The sequence below is a fragment of the Mus musculus genome, chromosome 2, assembly GCF_000001635.26.
Source record: "Mus musculus strain C57BL/6J chromosome 2, GRCm38.p6 C57BL/6J".
NCBI lineage: Eukaryota > Metazoa > Chordata > Mammalia > Rodentia > Muridae > Mus > Mus musculus.
In genome coordinates, this window is record NC_000068.7 from 112,669,177 (window position 1) to 112,695,609 (window position 26,433).

Here is a 26,433-nt window from a genome sequence, read left to right on the forward strand (position 1 = left end):
GAAGCCCCAACCAATAGGCCAGAAAGGCCTATTCTAATCTTTATGAAAACTCACTTCAAAGGTTTTTTCCTTGTCTTCTTCTTCTTCTTCATCCTCACCACTCTGACAGCTCTGGGTTCCATGGAGCAGGGAAAGGAGGAGACAGAAAACCAAGTTATAGGGGAATCTGATGGGCACAGCTCGTCTACAATGTTTTGCAAGGGCAGTGGCCAGGCTATTATTCACAGACTCCTCGGGACCTCAGCACCTTGTAAAATGAGGAACATTTTGATCATTGCATGGGAACATTCTACTTTAAATGCCATTTCTTCAGTTACCAAGGGGTTAAGGAACAAGACAGAACAGGGAGCTCACTTATCCAATGTGACCTGTTTTAAGCACAGACATGAATTCCCTTCTCTGAAAAAGTTCTAATGTAGACGAGAACCAAGGAATGCAAGGAGTTGTCCTTTTAAGATAAATACCAGGGCCATGATAGTAAGACTGGGCTACCAAAGATGTAAGCCGTAAGTTGACTCTGTGTACTGGGGCTGTGAGATAAAACAGAACAAAGAAATACCAGTTCCCTGTTTGCCAACATATTCTGTCTTCCTGAACGCCTTTCTATCTGAGGACAGTTGCCTATGTATATTCAGTATGCCAGAGTTTGTCAAACTCCTGGTGGCAATTCCTCCAGTTACTGTGGCTTCTCAAGGACATTGGAACCCCTTTTCTAGGGTCCAACATGTTTCCTTTGTCTGCACATGGACTGAAGTACCTGACTTCTCCTGACCAAAGAAGATGCAGATAGTCTGTGTACCTAAGACCATCTCTTCAGCATTAGAACTGTCCCATGAATCTAGCCACCAGCAGTCTCAAGGTGTGTCACACTTACGGTGCCTGAGCTGTGTGATACCTAGAACCTGTCATGGACAAGCGCCAGCCCCGCTGCTCACATGACAATTTTACAAGTCCAAAGAGGTCTAAAAGAAAGACTATGACAGAGTGCTTGAAACCCAGGTATACCTTGGCCATCATGCTGGAATAGGAAGTGTACAATGGATCATCTTCCAATTTGCTGGAAATAACAGAGAAAATATTTAGCGAGCTATTTTTGGAGACAACAACACAACAACAACAAAAAAAACCACCAAAAAACCATTCCAACTTAAATGTATCAGTGAACTAATCAGATAGTTTGACTCTGAAAAGGCTGAGTCGGTATTGACTTGACATGGAATTTAAAAGTCAGAATTTTAAGCTGTTTATCCTTTTATCCGTCTTCTATTACGATGAGAAGCCTGTCCTCTATACGTTTCCTGGTGGCCATGAAAAGAGGCTCTCAGGTCTGAAATTCCCCACACTCTTTGCTGACTGCTCTGACTGAGCACCATCCCTGGCCTGGGGGAGGAGCCCCAGAGTGATGCTCACCTCCTCTCCGTGAGCGCGTTGCGACTAAAATGCAGAATGATCTGGTGAAGTGGGTCAGGTTGCCTCTCTGTCTCCTCTTCTTCCTCATCTTCAACCCTGGGAGATTTCTACACAGAGTAACACAGACAGATTTTAGGCACAGATTCCAGCAGGCACCATACAGCTGCATGCGAACCAAGAGAAGGCAAAGTGCAAGGCACAGAGAGGCATCAGACTGGAGGCAGAGAGCAAGCTCTCCACCAGAGGCTTGCTTCAAGGACTCCTAAGGGTGCAAGGTTGGTACAGACAGACGCATTCCCCCCAGCCAATCAAAAACACATTCCAATTTTAAATGAACTGAAATAAAAGAAAGCAAATGGCTGACCACAGGGAATGAACCACAAAACTCCCATGCAAGTTGTGGGCACCCCAGTTCAGGAGGGAAACCTCACTGTCACTTTTAAAACTGAGTTCCTCTAGACAATACATGGAACTTCTTCCGAAGAATAGGCTAGAGATGGAGGTGTGGCAAAAGTCACAAATCTCTGGGATTTATGTGAGGACCAGTTGTATTATTCTAGATTTTAAAAATGGCCTCAGGCTAAAATTTGCAATGTTGTGCAAAGCTGCTATTTAGGAGTCACTTCTCTTGTTTTTATAGGAAGGAGGCCAGCAGCTGATGTTAGTGGCAACAGTAACATTTTGTGTCACAGCCCTTCAGTGGGGGTACAGGAGTAGGGGCGGGAAAGGTAGGGGTTGGGGGACGGTACTTGGTGAATATAAGAGATCTGTACAGGCTGTGTGAATGGTTGGCAGCCGAGAGCCTGCCTGTGCTCCCTGCCAGCTTCACCCCAATCAGAGAAGTGGGAAAACAAAGATGGAGCCTTTCTTACCAACAGGGCTATGTGGGGAAAGTAAGGGACATAGAAACAAAGGGAAGGAAAATGGGGAAGAGGGGTTTAAAAGAAAAAAGGGAGGGAGGAGGCAAAGACACAGGATGATAGGGGAAGACAGAGAGAGAAAGACAGGAAGAAAAGAATGGATGAAAAACAGTACAGGATTAGCACAGAGAGCAAATGAGAAACTGTAGTGGGGAGGAGGAAAGAGAGCCACACACTGGCCTGGCCGGAGAAGAGAAGGGAGGGCTCACACTGCTTCCCCCTCCCCAGAAACAAGATGAGTCTGCTCCTTTGTGTTCCACTTCAAGTGGTTTCACAATACAAAGTCTGTTAGAGACAGTTCATGCCAGATTTTTGAAGGGCCAACACAGGAACGTGAGGTGAAGGAACGAGACATCTTCCCAAAGCAGAGCTATTGTTGTGGATGTGGGCTCTTAGCAAGAGGTAAGCAGGACAGTGGGACCTCCTGCAACAGATGGTGCTCAAAACTTAACTTGGCATAAAAATCCCAAGACATAGCTGTGCAGCTCAAGAAATGTTAGTTGTTAATGACGATGGAGCTGGGGGTGAGGACGTTATTAACACCTCTAATTGAAGTTTCATCCTCTGGCTTATAGGAGCCTTGACCACATCGTCCTGAGGATTTACACAGTTACTTCTGTTCCAATTGACTCTCTGTGAATGTCAGACTCTCAAAGCATATATAAACACAAGCACAGAAATCAAAGCCGTTCACACCTGCATCTGCCCCCAGTTCATTCAGTACTTACAGCCAGATCCTGTACTAGTTTCTCTTCAAAGAAATGCGCCTCTGTTTCTATCCAGAATCTCTGATAGCCATGGAGGAAGAGGTTAATAGAGCGGTGCCTGAGTGGAAGGGGTGAGAGGCGTGGTCAAGAGAGTTGTGGGACTTGTTATTTTAGGCTAGGTGGTTAGTAGTTAGTAAGCTGGACAGAGTTTTTGTACAATTCTCGTCTTCTGATTGGTCAGGGCAGTCCGTAGCTCATATTGTACCTTGTAACTAGGTAATTCATAAATACTGGAGTACCTTCTGAGTATCATAGTCAGAGCAAGACACAGCATCCCTGTCTAGTTTTACTGGGTCTTTATCACATTGCCATTCTAGTGAGAAATTGCTAATTAGATCAAGTTGGAAAATATTTGCTTCGGATAGCAATTTAGTCATTCCTTTAGCTCGGTCATCTGTTCGGGTAATACAGCTGAAATCCTGTTGTAGTTTAGCGTCAAACTAAATCCTTAACTGCAGCTCTCCTGCCTTCCTCTATTCAAGGAACAGCTCAGCAAGGGGCATCAGCGTTCACTCGGGAAGGCAGGAGCTGGGCATGAATGCAGGAGCTGGGCATGCTGTGCCAAGAGCTTGCCTCCTGTGTACCTCTGAGATCCTAGCTGTACTCTGTCTGCTGTCTCCGGACTGACTTCCTGGAAAATTAGTCACAGAAGTACAGCTATGTGCTATGATCGGTCGTGGCAAGATAGGCCAAGGATGAAGAAAAGGACAACAGTGGTCATTAAGTGTTTTGGTAGAACCAAAACCTTGCTGTCTCTCATTAAAGTCTGACCAATCAGAATTTTACTTTTAAAAAATTGTACAAATGTGTATATTCTTATGGCAACATTAACTCATGGCCAAGAACGGAGGCATGTGCAGGGAATGAGCTGGTGTCCTTTAGGTTACATTACCATTAAAATGGGAATTAGTCTGTCATACTGAGTTTTTTCATTAACCTTTTCCAGCCAAACACGTTGAAAGGTGATCAGGAAGAAATTGTTAATTTTGTGTCTGGAGAAAAGCATACAGGGTTTTGTTTGAAACACCAACACCAGAGAAACAGCATCTCTATCATCAGATAAACCCCTTTTGCCCTTTAGTCTGGAAGATTCCATGGAAGTTAGACCATCATAAAGTAGGGAAGATCTGCCTCCATTGGCACCTCCTCAGTGAGCTGGTTGCTACAAAACTGATCTGTTGTCTTCATGCCAGAGAGGATCCCCAGGCAACTGTTCTTGAGCAAATGGCTTAAGGACAGCATGCCTCATTACAGAGATTCCTTAAACTTATTCTGGCATATGTAGGTGTAGGAACACTGAAGGAACACCCAGATAGAAAGAGATGGTACCAACATCATTATTAAAAAGCTTGGTTTTTGAGAAGGATAACTTTTGGCCCGGCCCTGGAGAGGTGTTTTTAGAGCTTAGTTCTTCAAGGTACATCCACAGGCAGGGGATCTGACTGAGATCTATTTTCCTGGGGGGGGACCCTGTGGAGCAGGTCTATATCTCAGAAGCTATGCTTGCCCCATCTTCAAAGACCTAAACGAGAAGCCTCCCTTGGTTCAAGGGAAGGTACAGGATATTTTGGACAAGTGATGGCTAAGATCTACCATTTGAAGAGAGCAAAGGCCAAACAGAGGGTGGACTCTGGTCTTACAGTCTAAAGAACCATATTGGTGTATAGGATTCAGAACATTTTTGTCTGAGTCGATGTCCATGGTCAGGTGAGGCTGTTCCCAGAGACTGGGGAGTTGATGAATCAAAGCCTGTTACTCAGTCACCAGCTATGTAGATGGATTAATAACCTGCCCTCACCTACTCTCCAGTCTATCTTTGAAGAAGGAAGCTGTCTTATCACCAGATATACAGATCAAGTTCCAGTCGTGAGTATTATTATGGTGTAGCTCTGCAATGCCCTCCAAAGGTCCTGCATTGAAGGTATCAGTCTCTGCTGTCACTGGGAGGTGGTAGACTCTTTACAAATTGAAGTCTAGTGGTAGAAAATAAGGGACACACCCTTAAAGGGGATCTGAGGACTGTGTTCTACCCCTCTTTCTGCTTCCTTGCCTCTGTGAGGTAAGGAACTTTGCTCTATGCCACACCCATTGCCACAATGTTCTGCCTCACAACAGTATGAAAATGATGCTCCCATACCTATGAAATTGTGAACCAAAATAAACTGTTTTTCCTTTTAACTTGATTTGCCTCAAGTGTTTTGTCGTAGTGGAAATCTTACTAACACAGATTCCCTATGTTGACAGAAGATATGCTACATAGTTTGAGGAAAAAAACAAAAACTAATCCCTCCACCCAAACCACACAATTTTTACTTCAAAGTACTAAAGACCAAGGTAAGCACATTGTGTTCCTAACTAGCCTCTGGGTATCTCTAGCCTTTCTCCCTCTTTTTGGTTTTAGACAGAGACTGGCTATATAGCCCAGGCTAGATTCACATTCATGATCTTCCTGTACCTTCTGATTACAGGCATGTGCCACCACATCTAGCTACCCCTCTTTTCATCTTGATGGTAAGTACACTGTGATGAAGGGTTCTCAGATTACAGTTTTTAATTAATTAATTAGTTAATTAATTAGTTAGTTAATTAAAATTAATTAATTTTTGCCTTTGGTGAAGAATAGTAAATTTTGTCATTTCACCCAGTGACTGAGCACGGAAATGATGAAGTTTGGGCTAAGGTATTTTAGAAAACAGTTCCCTGTTCTCAGAGTCCTTTGTGTTCTCACAGAAGCCCCTATGTCAGCAGAAGCAGAGAACCTCAGTGTGTATTGTTGGGAGGCTGTGAAGGCCCAGGACGAGGCATCCTCACCTGCCTCCAACCTTACCTTGACTGCTTAGTAGACCATTATACATTATGTCTGCAAGGCACCATAAGCCAAGGACCCCAATTCCTATTGTTAGGATCAAGCTGTCCATAGAGAGCTCAGCTGTAGGAAAACACTTTAACTCCTCTCTTGGGCTCACCTGGCAGACAAAAGTGATGGAGAACCTACCTGGGCAGATTGTAGAGGGGAGCCATCCTGAAACAGGCCACCACTGCCCGTTTCCGTTGCTTTGACAACAATTTGTGCCATACAGCCTTTTTGGACCTCAAAGGCTGTTCCACCTAAGAAGAAATCACGTGAGTAGGCACATAGTAGGTCAATCTGAGTGGCAGACTCAGTAGCTCAGACAATGAACTCTGGAATAATATTGGTTTTACAACTGAAGTTAGCAAAAATGTTCCCAGCAGTCATTCTTGTGTGGCAGGCAGTCCTAGGTTTTCTCTATTTTCTCAGATTCTACTAGACATGGATTGCAGTTTTACAAATGGCAAAGAGCTGTAATAAGTCTTTTGAAGTCATACTAAGAAGTCATAAAAAACACAAGGGAAAGCTGAAGGGACTGATGTATTAGGCACCAGGCAACATTTGGGGGTGTGGGATAACTTCCAATGGCTGTCTTTTGCCTGAAGGGGTCTCCTGTAACTGAGAGCGGAGGACAGGGAAGAAGGTTCTATCCTCCAGAGCAGTCTTGCTTACACACTCCTCAGAGCAAACACTCAGAGCAGAGCATACCTGCTCAAGGTGGAAGAGAGCTGCCGAAATGCTCTGCACCCGCTCCACCGTCTTTTCTGGATTAGAAGGCTCGTCATTCCTCAGAACGTCCTTGTAGAGGTTCAGTTGCCATTTCACAGCTGGGTCATCAGACTAAAAGTTGAAGCACATCCATGAGATGAGCAATTTCTGTGCCTCTTGTGCTAAGAAATACTTTTAGTTCTACCAGGGTTCCATATGTTAAGACTCGTTTTTATTATACTTTCCTTTCTCCCTTCCTCTCCTTTCTTTCAAATATATATATATGCTATTATTTATGTATATGTGTGCCTAACTCTGGAGCTTTCGGTGCTTGTGGATGCCAGAGGGGGCCAGATTCCTTGGAGTTGGAACTGTGTAATGTGGGTGCTGGGAATTGAACTTGTGTCCTCTGGAAGAGCATCAGGTGCTCTTAACTGCTGAGCCATCTCTTCTGTCCCTCTCCTTCTTTCTTAAGCCTACAACATATAGATGCAAGACATGAGCTTCATGTTCCCCATGCCTTTACCACTTTGTGCTACATTTTGGATGATTTCTGTAAAACAATCTTCCAGTTTCTCGATTCTGTGTTCAGGTATGCCTACCTTGTATCTTATGCCTACATATTAAGGTTTAAATTTCGAGAGTATGTATTTGTACAATCCTATGCTATTGAAAGAGTAGTAAACTCAATGCTCCAAGGTATGCTAATCATAAAACAGATAGCAACATTCCTTCCTCCACCCACCCGCTTCCTGGGTTCAAAGAGTGTTCATTCAAAGAAAGTCACCCTGACCCACCCTGACCATTGCTGGAACCCACTATGCAAAGGTGCTATTGCTAGGGGCTCTTAGATTGTTAGGGGCTCTTAGAAACTGTCTTGAGAGATAACCTGACACTTGTGACTTTGCACTTCCTTGTGACTCTTAACTGGTATTTTTGGTATTTTCCAACAAAGGTCAAGATGTCCTAGCTAACTTCTTAGCTTCTGTTGAACTTCCTGTTTGTGAGGAACCCCCTGCAGCTAACCACTTATCTTAGCTTCACTCCTTGCTTCAAACTGCCTGCTTTTGCAAAGCTCCCTGCAGCTGCTGAGACAGATGTCAGGACAGGGCTTTTGCTTTTCAGAACCCTGTGTTCTGAGCTCTTGGAGCTACCCCAAGGTCTTCGAACACTTGGGTGTGGTCCCAGCTGGCTGAAATAAAGACTTTCAATTGACAATACACTGTGTCTGAGTGGTCTCTGGTGAGCTCCCTGTTAGATCCCCACTGTCAAGATTTAGAACTTCTTAATTTTTGGCAGTTATGATTTTTTTTTGTCATTTGTTTTTCCTAGAGTATTTTATCTTCCATTGTTACACATTTTTAGAAGAAAGAATCAGTATTTTTGTTTTTCCTCATTCTCTTAGGGTATAATGTCCCCAAACAGAGCTGTTCAGAATTGCAGAACTGGAGAAATCTCAAGTTGCCTTTAAATTCCCTCTATCTTTTAAATTTATTTATTTATTTACTTTTTTTTTTCTCCCAAGACACAAACTTATTTTCTTTCAAAAGCTTTCCAGAGTAGCAGGTGCTAAAATGTCCACCCAGGAGCCTCTTTCTCTGTTCCACAAACATTGCAGTCAATAGATTCAGAGACTTAATCCGAACACCCCCTGAGATGGCCTGCTGTTCATTAGAAAGTGTAACACATACTTATCCTTGGCCTCTTTGCAATAGTAAAGGAAAAAACTAAAATTAAAGACATGGCTGTAAAGCTTAGCCTTTCTCTGTTTCTCTCTCTGTTTCTCTCTCTGTTTCTCTCTCTCTCTCTCTCTCTCTGTGTGTGTGTGTGTGTGTGTGTGTGTGTGTGTGTGTGTGTGTGTGTGTGTGTGTTTTGAGACAGGGCTTTCTGTAGCCCAGGCTGTGCTCACACTTGCTATGATAACCAACCCTGGCCTTAAACTCCTGCTCCTCATACCCTTGCCTCCCATTTGTAGCAATGAAACAGCTTTAAGAATACAGAACTTTAAAACTTGAGTGACATGTGATGTGGCATACATCTATAATCTTAGCACTTGGGAGGCTGAGGTAAGAGGGTCTCAATATTGAGGCTAGCCTAGGCTCCATAGTAAGACTGTATCTTAACAGTCAGATATACAAAGTAAACTAAGCGGGAGGACAGGTCCTCCAGCTAGCAGGACAGCCTGTGAGAGATGAAGCATCACCTTCTCCTGCAGGTGCAGGTTATTCCGAAGATGTTCCTTGACTTCTTCATCAGTGTCCCTCTGTGGAAAGATGGGAAATTTTATTCCTGTGGATCACCTTTAAAATGCAGCATAGGGTACAGGGAAGTATGGCTGGTCAGTGCACAATTTAACGGGGAACTTTCTTAGAAGAACAGGAGAGATGTAAATGAGACTTACCCCAAGTTACTGACTCCCAGACAGCTTTACAAAGTGTGTACCTCAACCCCTGCCCCTCAGAGGACTACCACCGTAAAGGAAGAGTACCGCCCACTCCTCACAGCCTTCCCTCTGCACTCAGCTGGACCACAGAAGCAGCTTACACAGCTGTATCGTGATTTTGCGAGTGAGATGAGCTCCTGGTCGCCTGGAGTACACATGTTCAGACCAATGGGCAGCATTTTCTTGAGCGCAGCCACGATAAGGGACGTCTGGATGGAATACAAGTCTCCTCGCCTCTTTGTCTTCTTCCGTTCCTGGTCCTGTCCTCCAGACTAGGAGATGATGTTGAAATAAAGAGAGGGGCTCAGTGACTCTCTGAAAGGAACTGCCTCAGCTCAGGGGTAGCTTGCTTCCTTGAGGCCCTGTCCGTACAGGTTGGGCCTTACTACATTTCAAAGAACAGTAAAAGAACAAAAACAAAAAATATGTTAAGCAAAACCAAACCAGATGGCCATTAAAGACCAGCCCAAACCCGAGCCTTCTCTTCTGTACATGCACACAAAACCACAGTAGCTAGACACACAGCACAGACATCCACAGTATTTATTGGCTTACTTGATTCTGCTCCAAAGGGACAATAGTCACAACAAAAGGAATGATTTTTATAATAGGTAAAATAACTCCCACAAGCAACAGTGCCCTTCCACTGGGATACCAGTTAACATGTGGAAGAGCGTCTATCACAGAACCAGTGGCCTGTTTCCATGGCTGAAGCTGGTATTCGATAGCCCAGGCGTGCCACACGGCCTCTCCACCACGGAGCAATACAAATTCTTACAGGAAAATCAAGACTAGGACTGCTTTGGGATCTGGCTTGGTATGTGGAGAAACGATACATGAAATAAAGGAATTCTCTAAGCCTTTGGGAGTTCTTCTAAGTTTAATTTTATTTTTAATTTTTGCTTATTTGCACTTACACGTGTCTCTGTGTGGGTATGTGCACATGAGTTAGGGTCCCACAGAGGCCAGGAGAGGGTATCCAGTGCCCTGGAGCTGGAGTTTCAGGAGGGTGGGAGCTGCCTGAGGTGGGTGCTGGGAGTTGAACTGGGGTCCTCTGCAAGAGTAGCAAGTGCTCTTAACTACTGAGTCATCACTCCAGCTGATGAGAGCTCAGGCTTTGTCATTCTTTGTAGAGTTCACTCAGCAAAGTATTAGTGGTTTTTGTTGTGTTGGTGGTGTTGGTGGTGGTTGCAGTTTCATCATTTTGTTTTGAGACAGGTCTAACTCTGAAGCCTGTGTTGGCCTCAGACTTGTGCCATTCCTGCTTCAGCCTGTCTATTCCCAGGCTTCCAGGTGTAAACTACATACCTGGCTCTAAGTGAAAAATGTAAGAGAGAAATCCGACTTGCTTCACTATATGATGATGGTAGCTCCCAGACAAGCAACTGAAAACACTCAGCACCCACAGCATACATGGTAGTCTGGGTGCATGCAGGAGACAAGATGCTATAGCCACCTGCCTTTGATGATGCGATGCTTGGAAGAGCAATGCTGACCCTGCTTGAGAGACTATGCCTTAGCTGAATAACCAGATGATATAAGGAGGGAGGGCTTTATGGCGTAAAATTTGTCATGGACCATCATGAGGAAATGCGGGTTTGGCTTCATGAGTGTCTGCTAACACGCAGCAGCAGTGCTATAGTTTACAATCACATGAACACCGAGTAATGTGTGCCTATCTTCTCCCCTACAAATTGCACCTAAGGCCTAGCTCTCTTGGCCTAGGGCAGAACCCATTTATGAGATATATGGTTCCTTTTTTCCTCTTATTTTTTTATATTTATTTATTTTTACATATGTGAGCATTTTGCCTGAATATATGTGCATCACGTATTTGCACTATGTATGTATCTGGTGCCAAAGAATTCAGAAAAGGGCACTGGACCCTTTGGATCAGATGGTTGTGAACCACCACGTGGGTGCATGGAACTGAACCAAGATCTTCTGCAAGAGCAACACGTGTTCTTAACCACTAAGGCCACTTTAACACCCGTCAGAGCCAGATGTGTGTATCTCGCCAGATGTGTGTATCTCAAGAGAAGAGGCAGAACTAATTCTGCCTCTGGACCAACAACTATGTTCCAACATGTGAGTGAGATTCCTAGTGACTAATGGCACACCATTGAAAATGTGATTCCCCACCCGGCTACAGAAGCGGCACTTTCAGCTGCTGATATTACCGTTTTGGAAATCAGTCTGATGAAAGAGAATTGCAGAGGCATTGTGTTCCTAGTGAGCATCAGTATACAGGTTAGGAGGGCAGTAATACATAGGACAAGGGAAGAAACGATGCAAAGGACCAGAGAGGCCTCTCATATCCTGCCTGTGTCACACGAAGCTCACAGAACTTCTTAGGCTCCTTCTGTGTTCTACCACTGAGTGGAGAATTCCAAAGGCAAAATACACCTGTAGTCTATCACCTAAACTGTCCATTAAGGATATAGAATCTGCCTATACACATATGAACTACATGGTATTATATATGTATAAATGTAAACAATAACACACAGCACATGTGTAGATATGCCAAATGTCACTGTGGATTTTATATATAATTTAAATGATTTCTCAGTTACTTTTTGCTTAATTTTGCCAATATCATATTCTAATCATAACTGCTACACATACGATTTCAATATACTTGGATCATAAATAGAGCATTTCTAGTCCTCAGAACAAGTCTGAAATATTTCAGGAGTGAAAACGTGATGCTCAGAGTTTTTTGAGGTCACACAGGAAGCAAGCATCTGAGACATCACTCAGATGCAACTCTACCTGGCTAAGGCTCCATTTTCCTTTTCTTCAAGCTGCATGTGCACTGGCTCTTACATGTCTCCCCTTTCCCAACACATACTTTGGGTCAGGGGTTTAGAACAATAGCATTAGATATTCATTATTGAGCAGAAGGAGAAGATTTATACACAATAAACTTCAGGAACAACTGGAAAGTTCCTGCATCACGTGCATTTTGTGCACAAGCTTAACATCATCTGCTGATTTCAAACTTGAGGTCAGTCCCTTGGGAGACTCTCTTTGAACCATGGGAGTTTCAATCAGAGGCAGAACATGTGTATAATGAAAGGGTTTGGGGGAGGGGTCACTAACAGAAATTAGAAATCTGAATCTGGTAGCACGGCAGAAGAGTGAGGCTCTGAAGCTCCCGAGCCCTGCCAGGCCTGTCTCTGGCAGTATGGTAGCTGCCAAGCTAACAGAGGAGGCGTCTGGATAAGGGAGCAGAGGTAGCAAGAAGACCTTGGCTAAGGCAAGGCTTGCCTGGCTTCTCCATTCCAAGAGTACATAGACCTACATTCACTCTGACAGGTAGTTGCCTGCCCTGGGGACCCACAGGTTGGAAAATCTACCTGTACTACCCCCATGGTGATCACAGCACGGAGTGGGACAGAGCCTGACACCACTAATACTAGGACAGAAAAGACACATCATGCATTTGACCTGTACCTTTACTTGCATGGCCTGTGTGGGAAGACAAAAGGAAAGAAACAAGGAGAAGAATCAGTCAGTAAAAGCAGGGATCCAAGGCATCAGGCAGCATGTTATTCATAGCTTCTTAGGCCCAGTTGCTCAGTCAGCACTACAGAAACTCAACACTTCACGTAAGCATAGCATGAAGACTGAGGAAGGTTAGGATGTAGGTTAGTTTGCCTGTGAAGAATTATATCTTCGTCAAACACTTCCGGCTGGGGAGGAAGTTACCTCAGAGACCAGCCTTCCAGAGTGTATGCTTTGTAGATTCCACCCACAATACCTACTCGCAGAAGCTCTTGATAACTACATTGTCTCCAGTTATGCTTTCATTAACCACATGGTGCTTCAGACAATTGGCATGTACCCAAAGACCTCAGGTTTTAATTTCTCCCACCCACCACATTATCATCTGCAGGAGAACAGAGAACCAAGTTAAAGGCAATGCCTGTCGAGGTCATTTGGCACATTTGATATACAAAACATTATTAACCTAATGTGCTATTTTAGCATTTTTCTTTTTTTATATTTTAAATTGTTTTCATTCAATGTATTTTGATCCTATTCTTTCCTCTCCCCCAATTCCTTCCAGAGCGTCTTCAACTCTCTACCTGACCAACTTTACGTTCTTTCTCTCTCTCTTAAAAAATAGTCTAAAATCAAAATGAAACCAAGCTTCTTAAAAGCATACACAGTAAGAAAACAAACAAAATGAAACAAAGCCTGGACCCCTTTTCGTCTTGGCTAGTTGCCATTGATAAAAATATATTTTAAAAATTACTTGAAGGGCTGGGATTTGCATAGCTTACACAGGGCCCTGGCTTCCATCAAAAGCACTGAAACCAAAGGAACAAAACTGAGCAAACAACAGTGACAACAGAAAGACCATGCTAAGCTTTTGGGCTGGGCATGACGATGCACACTTTTAATGTCAGCACTGGAGGCTGAGGCAGATAGAAGAGCTCAAGTACAGCTTGGCCTGCATGGTAGAATCTGAGGTTATACCAGACTACATAGTAAGACTCTATCTCTAAATAGAGTGAGTGAGGGAGAGCGAGAGGCAGAAAGAGGTAAAGAGAGAGAAGGATGGGTAGGGGTCCCGTAATCCTATCCAGAATAATTTGGGCTTACACCACAATCTAAACAACAGAGCCTCTCGAGTCTTACACTGCAACTTTTAGATATGCTTTAAGTCAAAGGTTCCTACATCCTGAACGCTATGCCTTTATTCTTCACATATGGCTAAGTTTAAATATCTCATGGTAATCCCCAATTGCAGTTTATACACTCTCAAACCAACTTCACCTATCTGCTCTTAGGTCATGAACTACAGAAGAACTTTATGATCAAGCAAGTGACTTTCTATGTAGCTCTTAAAGGGGGGGGGGGGAGAACCCAAACAAAAAACCAAGACTCTGCAGTCTTCATGTTTTTCTGAGATATGGGAGTTTGATGAAGATACATTCCCTGGCATTGTCTGTGCCACTAGAGCGCAGGGGGCTCACATCAGGTTTTGATCACAGGCAGACCTTCACTGCAGGAAGTTGTTACATTACAGAGACTGTGAGTGAAGTGATTGTAAGTCAGCTCAACATGAGATGTTAGAGGAAAGAATTTCTGGAAATTCGTTTGAGAAATGGTGCAGAGGGAGAGCATGCAAAAGGGGGGGGAATCATGAGAAAAGGGAAGGGGGAGGGACTAGAGAAGAAATGGTAGGTGTGTGTATAAGAGGTAAAAAGGGAAAGAAAGTGGGAGAGAGAAAGAGAGGGAGGGAGGGAGGGAAGAAGGGAGGGAGGGAAAGACAAAGATAATATGAATGTGAGATGCTTCAAAAATGTAAGGACAAAGAAAACAGAAGAAAGGGTGCAGAGCAAGGAAGTGAAAGAGAATGCTCTGTGTGTGTGTGTGCATTGAACAAAACTCACACATAATTTTGTGTGCTTTTGAAAGATGCAAATATACCTCCACAAGACAATTCCTGTCCTTTTTCAACCCACTAAAAACACATCCGATTCTTGTATCTCAATGATTTATCTTAGTGTTTATAATATTGGTCAAGGACTGGCTTAATATTTCTTTGGCTAAATGCCTTCTAACTTACCATTCCCCTCCGAGGAAGCTGCCGCCGTATCATCAGAAAACAAAGTACATTTAAAAACCAAACTGAGCCAAAACATTTGCTCAGCTAGTCATATTAGCTAAATATATATCCACAAACGTGTGCTTTATAAACAAAATATACAATGAGCTTCCAAAAAAAATCTGTTAGTTACCAGCAAAATAATATATCATTGAAGAGATCTTAGAATAACTGGGTGAGAACAGCGTGGCCCACTGTATATTTTTTTGTGCTTCCTTGCCTTCAGGCATGATGTATGTATGCAGTTTGTGGCATGCAGCATTCACAGATGGATACCTCCACCAAAACCTCCATTGTGCAACTAAGACCTCTTCATTTATACAACACAAGAGTGCAACCAAGAACAGAGACAAACGCAAGCGATGCTGACAAGTGCCCATACAGACAAGGTCGCAGAGAACATTTCATTGTACAGACAGAAGCAAGAGCAAGAGGGAGTCAACTGATAGGGAAGAAAAGTCCTGTCCCTGGCTTCCCATAGATAGCTTTCTATCCTCAGATACTAGAAATGGCTATTTATTGGAGGCAATGAATCTGTCTTAAAGCATTCATCAAATGATATTCTAACTGACAGCTGCTGCTAAAAACTGACTTTTAACCAGACTCTTTTGGGATTGTAAGCTCAACCCCATTATACAGATAGGAAAGCTGGACTCTGAGGAATTAAGTGAGTGAAACAAAGCCCTAGTTGGCACCCCAGCCATGGGTGTTTTCCTTTTTATTTCTGTCTTTCTACTACCATCTTCTCTGTTCTGAGGCAACACGATTGGTGTGAATGCAAAATGCTCAGAAACAATTGACGTCGAGCCTTAGTGAAAATGCAGCAGTTTGCTTTAAAGACAGCCCTTCCTAGAGGGAAATACCCATGTCTTGAACAAGAACACGCTCTGACCCGGCAAATGCCCCCTTTCCTCATCCAGCATCATGAAGAGATAGAATGTTATGTTAGTTTTTTAGTGGATGAGTTGTGAAATGGGTTTCTACTGCTTCATTCTTTTCTAATCTCAAAGTCTGTGAAGATCCACTCATCACTAGAGAGCTGAGATGGCTTTCCCCATTCCTGCTCATCGGGGATTTGGGTCCTTGTATCAGTTTGTCCAGGATGCTAGCTGGGTCAGTCCTCAGCCAGAGGATCTACCCAGTGTAAACGATAGCATCACACCTGCCTGGGATTTACTGAATTTTGGTAGGAAATCTGGGTTAAAGGACAGCTTGTGATGGCCACAAGAGGACTCTGCAAAGGTATCTTAGATAAGCTGGAGTCTGGGAAGCCTGGGCTTGTGGTCCCCAAGTGTCTATCAACAGGTAAATGCAAAAAGAATGTGGAGCACCAGATACGTTTATCTAAAGCACCAATATAATTCCACTGCAGTCAAGATTCTCCTTGATTGTAATCTGTCTGTTTTGTATATGAACACAGTTCACTGTCAACTTTATTTGGCAGCATATGTTAAAAGTGTACTCTAACGTGTACTGGAGAGTAGATTGTAACCTCTACAGTCAAATTTTGGATACTAGAAGAAGTGCTAGTGTTAAAACAGATGAAAGACAGAAGAGGCAGTGCTGAGTGGCTGGAGATGACTGGAGCCAGCTGCCCCACTTGGTATAGCCTCAGGTATTCAGATTATCATTGTGGTGTCATAATAGTTTCTTTCCTGCTATGCCGAGACGCTGATTGTCCACCTCAAATGGTTACTAGAAAGGTGCTCAAGGCCCTCACTACAAGCCCATGATTCCCATCTCGCCAGACTTTACCTTTCACTTCTCAGGGCTCTTCATGCACACTCCACCTCCGTGTTCCTTACAGGCAGCACCGTGCCAGCCACGAGACGGCTGTCTCTCAGCTATTACAGGCTATTTACACTTCACATACAAGCCAAACCTCCCCAAGGCACAGTTCTCGGGGAAACAGGGCCAAGAATAAGCCACAATGCAAGTAACAAGACATCACGTGTAAGGAGACTTGGCTTTTGTATGTGCACCTGAAGAAGCATGGCTAGCAATTCTCTCCAGTCAAGACAATGAAGCTTCATTGTATAGAGCCAACTGAGAATGAGATGCAAGTTCACTTTCCCTCCTATAGCTCAGCTTCTCCCCTAGCCAGGAGAGTGACAGGCCCTCTTTTAAATATCTCCTGCAGGGAGATGGACAGACGTTTGGCTTTCTGAGGGCAAATGTCATGGAAAAATGAACATAGGCATTAAGAGGTCAGCACATCTGGAATAAAACAGATGCTGGCATTTCAAACAGAAAGAAAACAAGCGTGTAGCCAGGGTGCATGCTGAGGAGGTGTAAAGGCAAGGTCATTTCCTCCCGACCCTTCAGAAGGCAGCTTTGCACACTTGTGCTTTTGCGGTGTGACTGTACTGGACACACTTCTATTTTAAAGCCATTCAGAGCAGTGTCTGTTTGGGGACCTCTCAAATGCCTTGGGCAACTGTTGAGACTTCAATTTTTTGGTATACAAGCACCCCTTTATTTGCAAAGCATGAGGATGCTGCTGTTCAACGGGAACTTCTTCTGGCACGTTGTGTGTGAAACAGCAATAGAGGCTGCTGGTTATACGTGGAACCTAAGATGAGTGTGTTATTTAAGCCCCACAGAACAGGATCTAGATCCAAGACAAGGCTGAAGTCAAAGCTGAAGCATCCTTAAGATGGAATTCTTAAGACTTACTTTTGACATCTTGCTTTTGCTGTCTCCAGTTAAAAATGCCAAGTTATTAATTTCATTTTGAATCACAAAATTTTGCTCTTCCCTCTTGAAGTTCTAGATCAGGGCAGGGTAGAGGAGGATAATGGAGAAAAAACAAAAACAAACAAACAAAAAGCATCATTAAAAGAAAGCTTCTCCAGATATATACCTGTTAAAACCATTCTAAATCCAGAGCCCAAGTGTGTCCTTACATGAGATTTACACCACAGAATGAAGACCTCGGCCACCATGCGGAAGAGCTGGTCAGAATCAGGATCTGGGCTTTTGAGCCAGTTAGATCTGTATTGAGAAGCAAGGGAAAAGGTACAGGAGATTCAGTAGCCATGACAATGGTCACACTCCACAAATAACAGCAGTATAGATCTAGTCAGATTAAACTGCATTGCCATATGAGGACAGTAAGTCTCATACATTTAGATCCAGATTAAAAATTGGGATAAGTATCATTTATACTTTTATCAAAGTTTTCAAGAATTGTTTCAGCAAAACAGTTGTCAGATACCAACATTTCAAAACCATCACCTTTGCTTTGTTTCTTTTCTAAGTAGATGGTTAAGCCATAAGTTTGGAAACAGACCATCCCAGATGCCTTACCGCAGAGAGAGTTGATGAATAAGGCTATGACAACAATGGCCACTATGGCATCCAGTCCTGCCCTGGCATTTGCTATTGGAAAGCCTCTTAAAGTCTGACCCTCATAAGCATGTTATGCCCTATACCTTTGACTCTGAGAGCCAGTTTTTTGAACAGAAGATTTAAAAGAATCTAAGTTTTGCATGGGGTTGTGCTTTTGAATGCATGTGTTTGCATTAGAAAGCATCAGATCCCCTGGAGCAGGAATTACAGGGAGTTGTCAACGGGCACAGTGCGGGCACCGGGGACTGAACTCAGTCCTCTGTAAGAGCAGTACTTGGATCTTCACCACTGAAACATTTCTCTAGTCCCTCAAGGCCAGTTTTCTGGATGAAAGAAAATTTTGTCTACCATTTAGACTGTCTGATCAGAAACCATATCTCTTTGTGGGTTGTGGTGTTGGGTTGGTGGTGGTGGTGGTAGTGTGGTGAAGGTGGTGGGGTTGTGATCATGGTGGTGGTGGTGGTGTTTGTTGTTGCTGCTGGGGTTGTGGTAGTGGTGGTGAGGTTGTGGCAGCGGTAGATGGTGGTGATGGTGGTGGTGGTGTTGGTACTGCTGGGTAGTGGTGGTGTTGTAGGGCAGTGAAGACATGTGTTCATGTATAGAGGCCAGAGAACATCCTCAGGTGCCATTCTCCTTATTGTTTCTTACTGGCCTAGAGTTCCATGTGACTTGTCTGACTAGATGTCAAGCTCCAAAGATCTGCCTATTTCTGCATGCCTTTAAATAAAACAATATAAAAAATATCCCTCCCCAAACAAACAAAAATCCTGTAGTCTCTGGGGACCATATTTATAGGCAAGAACTTTACTAACTAAGCTTTTTCTCCAGAAACCAAGTATCTTTTATAACCTCTTAATCACCTTGGAAATCCTCTATAAATAGGCACTTTTTTCCCCTTTTAAATACTAGGTTAGATTAAGACATAACCCAATAGTGACAGAACTGCTAAATTAAAGTCATACACAGTCATTTTCTATAAGTTATCTTGCCTATGTGTATCTTTTGCACTTGATTAAGTTGTATTTCAAAAAGGCATGGTGAATTGCTATTTCCAAATTTCTACACAGAATGATTAAACATGCCTTCTGGCCTGCACCGGCTTACCTTGGGCTCTAACACAGTAGCCAGTCCCACAGCCCCCAGAGGAGGCTCCACTCCCAGGAGCTCTAGCATGCCCAGGATCTTAGGATTAGGGGTGAGTAGAATACAACTGTTCCAACACCACCAGGACTAACTGGGACCAGCAGGATCCAGGGATGCAAGAACCTCACCCGACCAGTGGGTCGGGTTCCTTCTGGCCTACACTGGCTTACCTTGGGCACAAACTCTGCAGCCAGTCCCACAGTCCCCAGAGGAGGTTCCACTCCCAGGTGCTCTAGCACACCCAAGATCACAGGATCCTGGGATCCCAGGAGCTTGGTTACACAAGGATCTCGGGGTCTCAGAGGGAGCTTGACTCCCAGGAACACACCCAGAATCTCAGGATCACAGGATCCCAGAATCATAGGATCAAAGAGACAGCTGGACTCTGAGTTGTTCTGACTCAACCAGGATTACAGGAAGGACAGGTTCCAGTCACATATAGTAAGGACAGGGAGCACTAGAGATAATCAGATGGCAGGAGGCAAGCATAGGAACATAAGCAACAGAATTTGCTTGGCATCATCAGAACCCAGTTCTCCCACCATAGCAAGTCCTGGATAACCCATCACACCAGAAAAGCAAGACTCAGATCTAAAAATCACTTCTCATGACAATGATACAGGACTTTAAGAAGGAAATAAATAACTCCCTTAAAGAAATACAGGAGAACATAGGCAAACAGATAGAAGTCCTTAAAGAGGAAACACAAAAATCCCTTAAAGAACTACAGGAAAACACAACCAAACAGGTGAAGGAAATGAACAAAACCATCCAAGATCTAAAAAATGGAAATAGAAACAATAAAGAAATCACAAAGGGAGAAAATACTGAAGATAGAAAACCTAGGAAAGAGACCAGGAGTCATAGATGCAAGCATCACCAACAGAATATAAGAGATAGAAGAGAGAATCTCAGGTGCAGAGATACCTTAGAAAACATTGACACAACAGTCAAAGAAAAGTGGGGAACAGCCTGGAACACATGGGCACAGGGGAAAATTTCCTGAAAGGAACACCAGTGGTTTGTGCGCTAAGATCAAGAATCGACAAATGCAAATAAAATTGCAAAGCTTCTGTAAAGGGAAAAGACAGTGATCCTGTGTGCTAGATCCCGTGATCCTGGGTGTGCTAGAGCACCTGGGAGTGGAACCTCCTCTGGGGGCCGTGGGACTGGCTGCAGAGTTTGTGCCCAAGGTAAACCAGTGGAGACCAGAAGGAACCCGACCCACTGGTCGGGTGAGGTTCTTGCATCCCTGGATCCTGCTGGTCCCAGTTAGTCCTGGTGGTGTTGGAACAGATGTGTTCTACTCACCTCTGTCAATAGGATAAAAAGACAACCAATAGATTGGGAAAAGATCTTTACCAATCCTACATCCCTTAGAGGGCTAATATCCAATACATACAAAGAACTCAAGAAGTTAGACTCCAGAGAACCAAATAAACGTGTTAAAAAATGGGGTACAGAGCTAAACAAAGAATTTTCAACTGAGGAATATTGAATGGCCAAGAAACACATAAAGAAATGTTCAAAATCCTTAGTCATCAGAAAAATGCAAATCAAAACAACCCTGAGATTCCACCTCATACCAGTCAGAATGGCTAAGATCAAAAACTCAGGTGACAGCAGATGCTGGTGAGGATGTGGAGAAAGAAGAACACTCCTCCATTGCTGGTGGGATTGCAAGCTGGTACAAATATTCTGGAAATCAGTTTGGCAGTTCCTCAGAAAATTGGACCTGAGGACCCAGCTATACTACTCCTGGGTATATGCCCAGAAGATACTCCAACATATAATAAGGACACATGTTCCACTATGTTCATAGCAGTCTTATTTGTAACAGCCAGAAGCTGGAAAGAACCCAGATGTCCCTCAACAGAGGAATGGATACAGAAAACATGGTACATTAAACAATGGAATAAATGTACCAGCTATTAAAAACAATGAATTCATGTAATTCTTAGACCAATGGATAGAACTGGAAAATATCATCCTGAGTGAGGTAACCCAATCACAAAAGAACACACATGGTATGCACTCACTGATAAGTGGATATTAGCCCAAAAGCTCCAGATAACCAGTATAAAATTCACAGACCACATTAAGCTTAATAAGAAGGAAGACCAAAGTGTGGGTGTTTTGGTCTTTCTTAGAAGGAGAACAAAATCTCACAGGAACAAATATAGAAATAAAATGTGGAGCAGAGATGGAAGGAAAGGCCACTCAGAGACTGTCCCACCTGAGGATTCATCTCATATACAGTTACCAAACCCAGACACTATTGTGGATGCCAAGAAGTGCATACTGAAAGGAGCCTGATATTGGCTGTCTCCTGAGAGGCCCCACCAGAGCCTTACAAATACAGAGGCAGATGTTCACAGCCAACCATTGGACTGAGCACGGGGTCCCCAATAGAGGAGTTAGAGAAAGGACTGAAGGAGTTGAAGGGGTTTGCAACCTCATAGGAAGAACAACAATATTAACCAACCAGATCCACCCCCCCACCCCCAGAACTCTTAGGGACTAAGCCATCAACAAAGGAGTACACATGCATATGTAGCAGAGGATGGCCTTGTCATGCATAAATGGGAAAGGGCTCAATAGATGTTCCAGGGCAGGGGAATGGAGAGGGGGGTGGGAGGTGGGGTAGGTGGGTGGGTGGAGGAACACTCATAGAAACAGGGGGAGGGAGGATGTGATAGGATGTTTCCGGGAGGGGGGGAGGGAGGGAGGGAGGGAGGGAGGGAGACCAGGAAAGGATAACATTTGAAATGTGAATAAAGAAACTATCAAAAAAAAAAGAATAATTAAACACACACACACACACACACACACACACACACACACACACACACACACCACTCTCCTAGTCAACTTTTCATATCACACTTGGGGAGTGTCTTCACATTAAGCAACTACTCAACTTTCCAGGCATCAACCCACCAATTCAATCAAGACACCATCTGATCTTAGTAAATGCCCCACATATTAAAAACTCAGCAAGAGCAAGGGATGCCATCAGATAGCATCTTGGGCTAATAGAATACCTACTCCATCTTGTTTTACCCACCTCTCTTGTGTACCCACCAATGCATTTTAAAGTTGCCTTGATTTATGGGTTTCTTTGTCCTGTAAAACTATAAAAATCCTGTGAGACTGTTTCCACCTTGGAACATGGAATTTGGGGCAACCTAAATCTGTTCCTAGGCCATGGTCACTCAAAATAGTTCCAGAATAAATCCATTATTTCCTTTAAGATGTGAGCTGTAGTTTTTAATGTTGACAATGTAGAAGAGGAGTCTGGAGATTCCAACCTTTCTCCAGGTACTTCACCCTCAAGGTATCTTTATTTTACTAACAGTTCAGAATGTCTCCAAACTCCAGAGTTAAGGCTTTAAAAGGAGGGTTTATTTCATAGTGTTATAGTTTGCTTAAAGGTCAACCTGTCATACCCGTGAAGGAGAAAGTTCAATTGAGCAATTGCTTCTATCAGATTAGCCTATGGGCTTGTCTGTAGGCTATTTGATGTAGGAGGGCCCAGACTACTGTGGGAGATACCATCCCTAGGCTAATGGGCCATGGCTTTATAAGAATGGTAGTCAAGCAAACCAGGGGGAATAAGCTTGTAAGTAGCCTTCCTCTATGGTTTCTGCTTTAAGCTCCTTTTGTTGGAATTCCTGCCCTAGTATCTCTTAATGATGAACTATAATTTGTAAACTGAAATAAACCTTTTCTTCTCCTAAGGTTTTTTTTTTTTTTTTTTTCTATAGAGTTCATCATAGCAACAAGAAGCAAACAAGAACACAGAACACATAGGCATGGTTGGTTAAATCATTGGCTTTGGTGATTAACCCTGTCTATAGCTCCTTTCTTCTGGAGAGGTCAAGAAGTTAGAAGGTAGGGATGAAAGTTCCCAAACATCTCATCATGTAGTTGATTCCTCATGAGTGTGAGTTCAAGTATGGTGGGATGAGGCTTATTGTGAATAACAAAAGACAATCCTCTAACTCAGAGAGTCCCAAGGGTTTTCAGAGCCCTGTTCCAGCAATCTGAAAGCCAGAATTAGATGTCCTTTTTATGAAACGAAATTTCTTTTATTTTCAAGATTACAATATACTTACATCATTTCCCTCTACACTTCTTCTCTCCAACACCTCCTGTAAGCCTTTCTTGTTCTCTTTTAAAGTTATTAACTGTTGATACACACATATAAGTGTATGCTTATACATTCCTGAATATAACCTGTTCAATCTATATAATGTTATTTCTATGTATGTTTTTAGGACTGACCATTTGAAATTGGATAAGCATATGGTGTTTTCTTCACTGGGGATGACTATTAACATACAACTGTAACACAGAAATTAAATTTATGGCTTTTTTGGGATAAACAATTGGTTGCTGATGCCAGTATGTCTTTAATTCCAGCACTTAGGAGGCAGAGGAAGGCAGATCTCTATGAATTCAAAATCAACCTGGTCTACACACTGAGACCTTTTCTAAAAAATGGGGTGAAGGGAGAGACAATTGACTCTCACAAATAATATGAAAAATTTATTTCTTTTGTCCAATGCAGAACATTATCAAAAACAAATTATGGAGCCGAGAAGACAGCTCAGCAAGTGAACTTCTCACTGTACAAGCGTGATGGTCCTAGTTTGAATCCCTAGAGCCCATGTAAAGTCAGACTTGGCAGCATGAATTTGTAATCTCCATGCTCCTACAGCAGGATGGGAGGCAGAGACAAGAGACTGCCTTGAAGCTCATGTGCTTGCTAGCAGGAAGGGAAACACTATAAAGGTCAATTCACTTTGAGATTTTCCTTCCTTCTTATCTCTAGCTCTAGCCTCCAGAACATTATTACTGAACCACTCTTGTTTTCAAATTCAACTGTCATCTTCGTTAAATAGTAGACATGTTTTTTATTTGTTTGTTTTTGTTTTTGTTCAGGGTGGTATCCTGTCCCACTAAATATCATGGTACTCCACCTGCCTTAACCTGTAACCAGGAAATGATCAATGAGATCAAAGTAGAAGTTGAGGAATAGACGTCTTGGAAAAGTTCTCTAAGAGGAGATCACATAGCAGAAAGTATCTTTTTGCCTCTGCCCTGTGAAATTTGCTTTAATCTTTTTGGTTTAGAAAGAAAACCCAAAGTCTGGAACTCTAATTGTCATATTAAAATGTAAAATAACTTTGGAGATGGAAGGCAATGGGAAAGAGATAAAGACAGAGGTGTAAGGGCCCACAATGAATAATCATACTGGCCATATACTGCCTATCTTTGGGTTTCTTTGTATAATAGACTTCTCATCTCTTTAAGCAGTATAGTCACTTCTCCATTACCTCCAGCACAAATGCAATTCAAGTTTGAGGTTTGAGACTGATAAGCTCTTTGATTTTCCTTCACATTGATTGAGCTCCAGAAAGCTCTTTTCAGGGTTACGTTTCTCATTTTATCAGAACCACCAGCTGTTCATTCCTTGGTGTTTTAGTTTAAATGAGCTTTATGCACTTGTACTGTGGCTTATGTGAGAAGAGGCAAGGGTCATATCCTAATCTGCCGAGGAAAGGTACAGCCATGGGGATGGTCAGTAAGCAAGAGTCGCAAAAATGAGAACTTAGGTACCATTTCCTGGTGGAAATCCATTCTGTTCTCTTTACCTTCATGTTGGGATGTCGTTTGAGAGGAAGGAGGAGTTTAAATTTGCTCATGCCTTTTCTGAAATGCAACTTTGTATTCACTGTTTCTTTCTGCCAAGCTGGATTGGTGAGTATGAAGAACATCCTCTTATGTGTCTTCTCCCAGGCACACAAGCTCTCTGCTCCTCTCCTTCAAGCCAGACCAAGATGACACTTGCAGGAGCAAAGATTTTGCCTTCACTTCCATTGCTCAGACTCACTCTGTTCAGAAGGACGATTTCAGAGGGTTCAGCATCTAAGTCAATACTTAGGCACTTGATCCCCACTGAGATTGTTACCCTACCCTTGGGTCCTATATCATCTGCACTGGTTGCTATTAAAAGGCAGCCATGAAACGCAAGGCTTCGAATAGAGGAGATTCAGTTTAGAGGTCATGAGTTGGGACTTTTCCATGTAAGGTAAATGGGGAAAGCGACATAAGCCGGTGAAACGACAGTGTATTAACAGAGAAAACAAGAAGCCTTGTGGATGGAATCTTAACAAGCTGACTATGGTGCCTCAAGATGCTTGCTGTGATGCCAGGGAAGGAGGAGACTCACACGGAATCTCAGGCAGAGAAAACATACTTTATTCACTCTGGGAGAGATGCAAGCAGGCACCCAGGTACACATTAGCACACACATAGACTGCTACACAGGTCACACAGAAGTTGACTCATAGGTCTGCAGATAGGCATTTGCAGGCAGGCTAGGGAAGTTGAAGTCTGGTTTGACCATACTTAAAAAAACACACACACAAAAGTAGCATTTTTCTAGAGATAGTTACATAACACATTATATCACTCCATATTTTTTATGTCCTCTGGACATCTGGTGCCCACCACTTTTTGCTGACTCATAGCTCCACAGATGTCCAGTGTTAGCCACCTTGGCCCAAGCTGGGTATTCCTATCATTGCCTTGTTGTCTAAACATTAACCGGTCCTTATGACCCTCTGTCTGAAGCAGCTGTACACTTGTAATTCCAGCACTGAGGATGCTGAGCCAGAAGGATTGTTGAGTTTGATGCTATCCTGGGATACATAAGCAAGACCTTGTCTCAAATTCCACAGGCCCTCAACAGGATGGAATACAGTCTTGGGCAATGGCAAGAATAAGAAGTCTCAAACTTACATTATCAAGATCATGGTTTGAAAGATACGAAAGCTGTTCAGAAAGGGTTCAGAGTCAGGTTGTCTGAGGTGAGGACTTCTCTCAGCGTCACCACAAGACTTCACTCCATACGGGCCTCGGCCTAAGATGGCCACTGCACAGGGTTAACTTCAATTACTTTTGATAGCTTCTAAAATGGATTTTATTTTTTACCAAAAGTCAGATGGCCAAGTTCATATTTATGTCCAACACATTTCTGGTTTCCAGAAAGAAGGGAAAAAGACCACTGCTCTTTTAGAGACTTGTTGAACCAGTCTTGACTTCTGTCTCTAGGCAAGAGGAGATGGGCACTGATGTACCCTGGTCTGCTCACAAGTTCTGCATATTCTGATCTGCCCAGAGTTCTTGTGTATCCTGCCAGCTTCGGG

General features: G+C 43.2%; 1 protein-coding gene across 9 annotated transcripts in view; it reads right to left on the bottom strand.

The window, feature by feature from the left end:
• Ryr3 (ryanodine receptor 3) overlaps nt 1-26,433 on the bottom strand; it is a 586,052-nt gene that overhangs the window by 37,823 nt on the left and 521,796 nt on the right. For 3 of the 9 annotated variants that reach the window (XM_017316705.2, XM_017316712.2, XM_017316702.2), the window contains 10 exons: nt 17,629-17,716; nt 17,399-17,491; nt 9,201-9,371; nt 8,860-8,919; nt 6,657-6,788; nt 6,093-6,205; nt 3,059-3,155; nt 1,411-1,517; nt 1,006-1,057; nt 55-111 (listed from right to left, as the gene is read on the bottom strand). In XM_017316705.2, coding sequence (XP_017172194.1) covers nt 55-111; nt 1,006-1,057; nt 1,411-1,517; nt 3,059-3,155; nt 6,093-6,205; nt 6,657-6,788; nt 8,860-8,919; nt 9,201-9,371; nt 17,399-17,491; nt 17,629-17,716 — 970 coding nt within the window. Of the gene's footprint in view, nt 1-23; nt 112-1,005; nt 1,058-1,410; nt 1,518-3,058; nt 3,156-3,989; nt 4,090-6,092; nt 6,206-6,656; nt 6,789-8,859; nt 8,920-9,200; nt 9,485-12,558; nt 12,574-17,398; nt 17,492-17,628; nt 17,717-26,433 lie in introns of those variants that run through there. The other 6 variants (XM_017316700.2, NM_001319156.1, XM_017316711.2 and 3 more) reach the window with 5 other exon arrangements.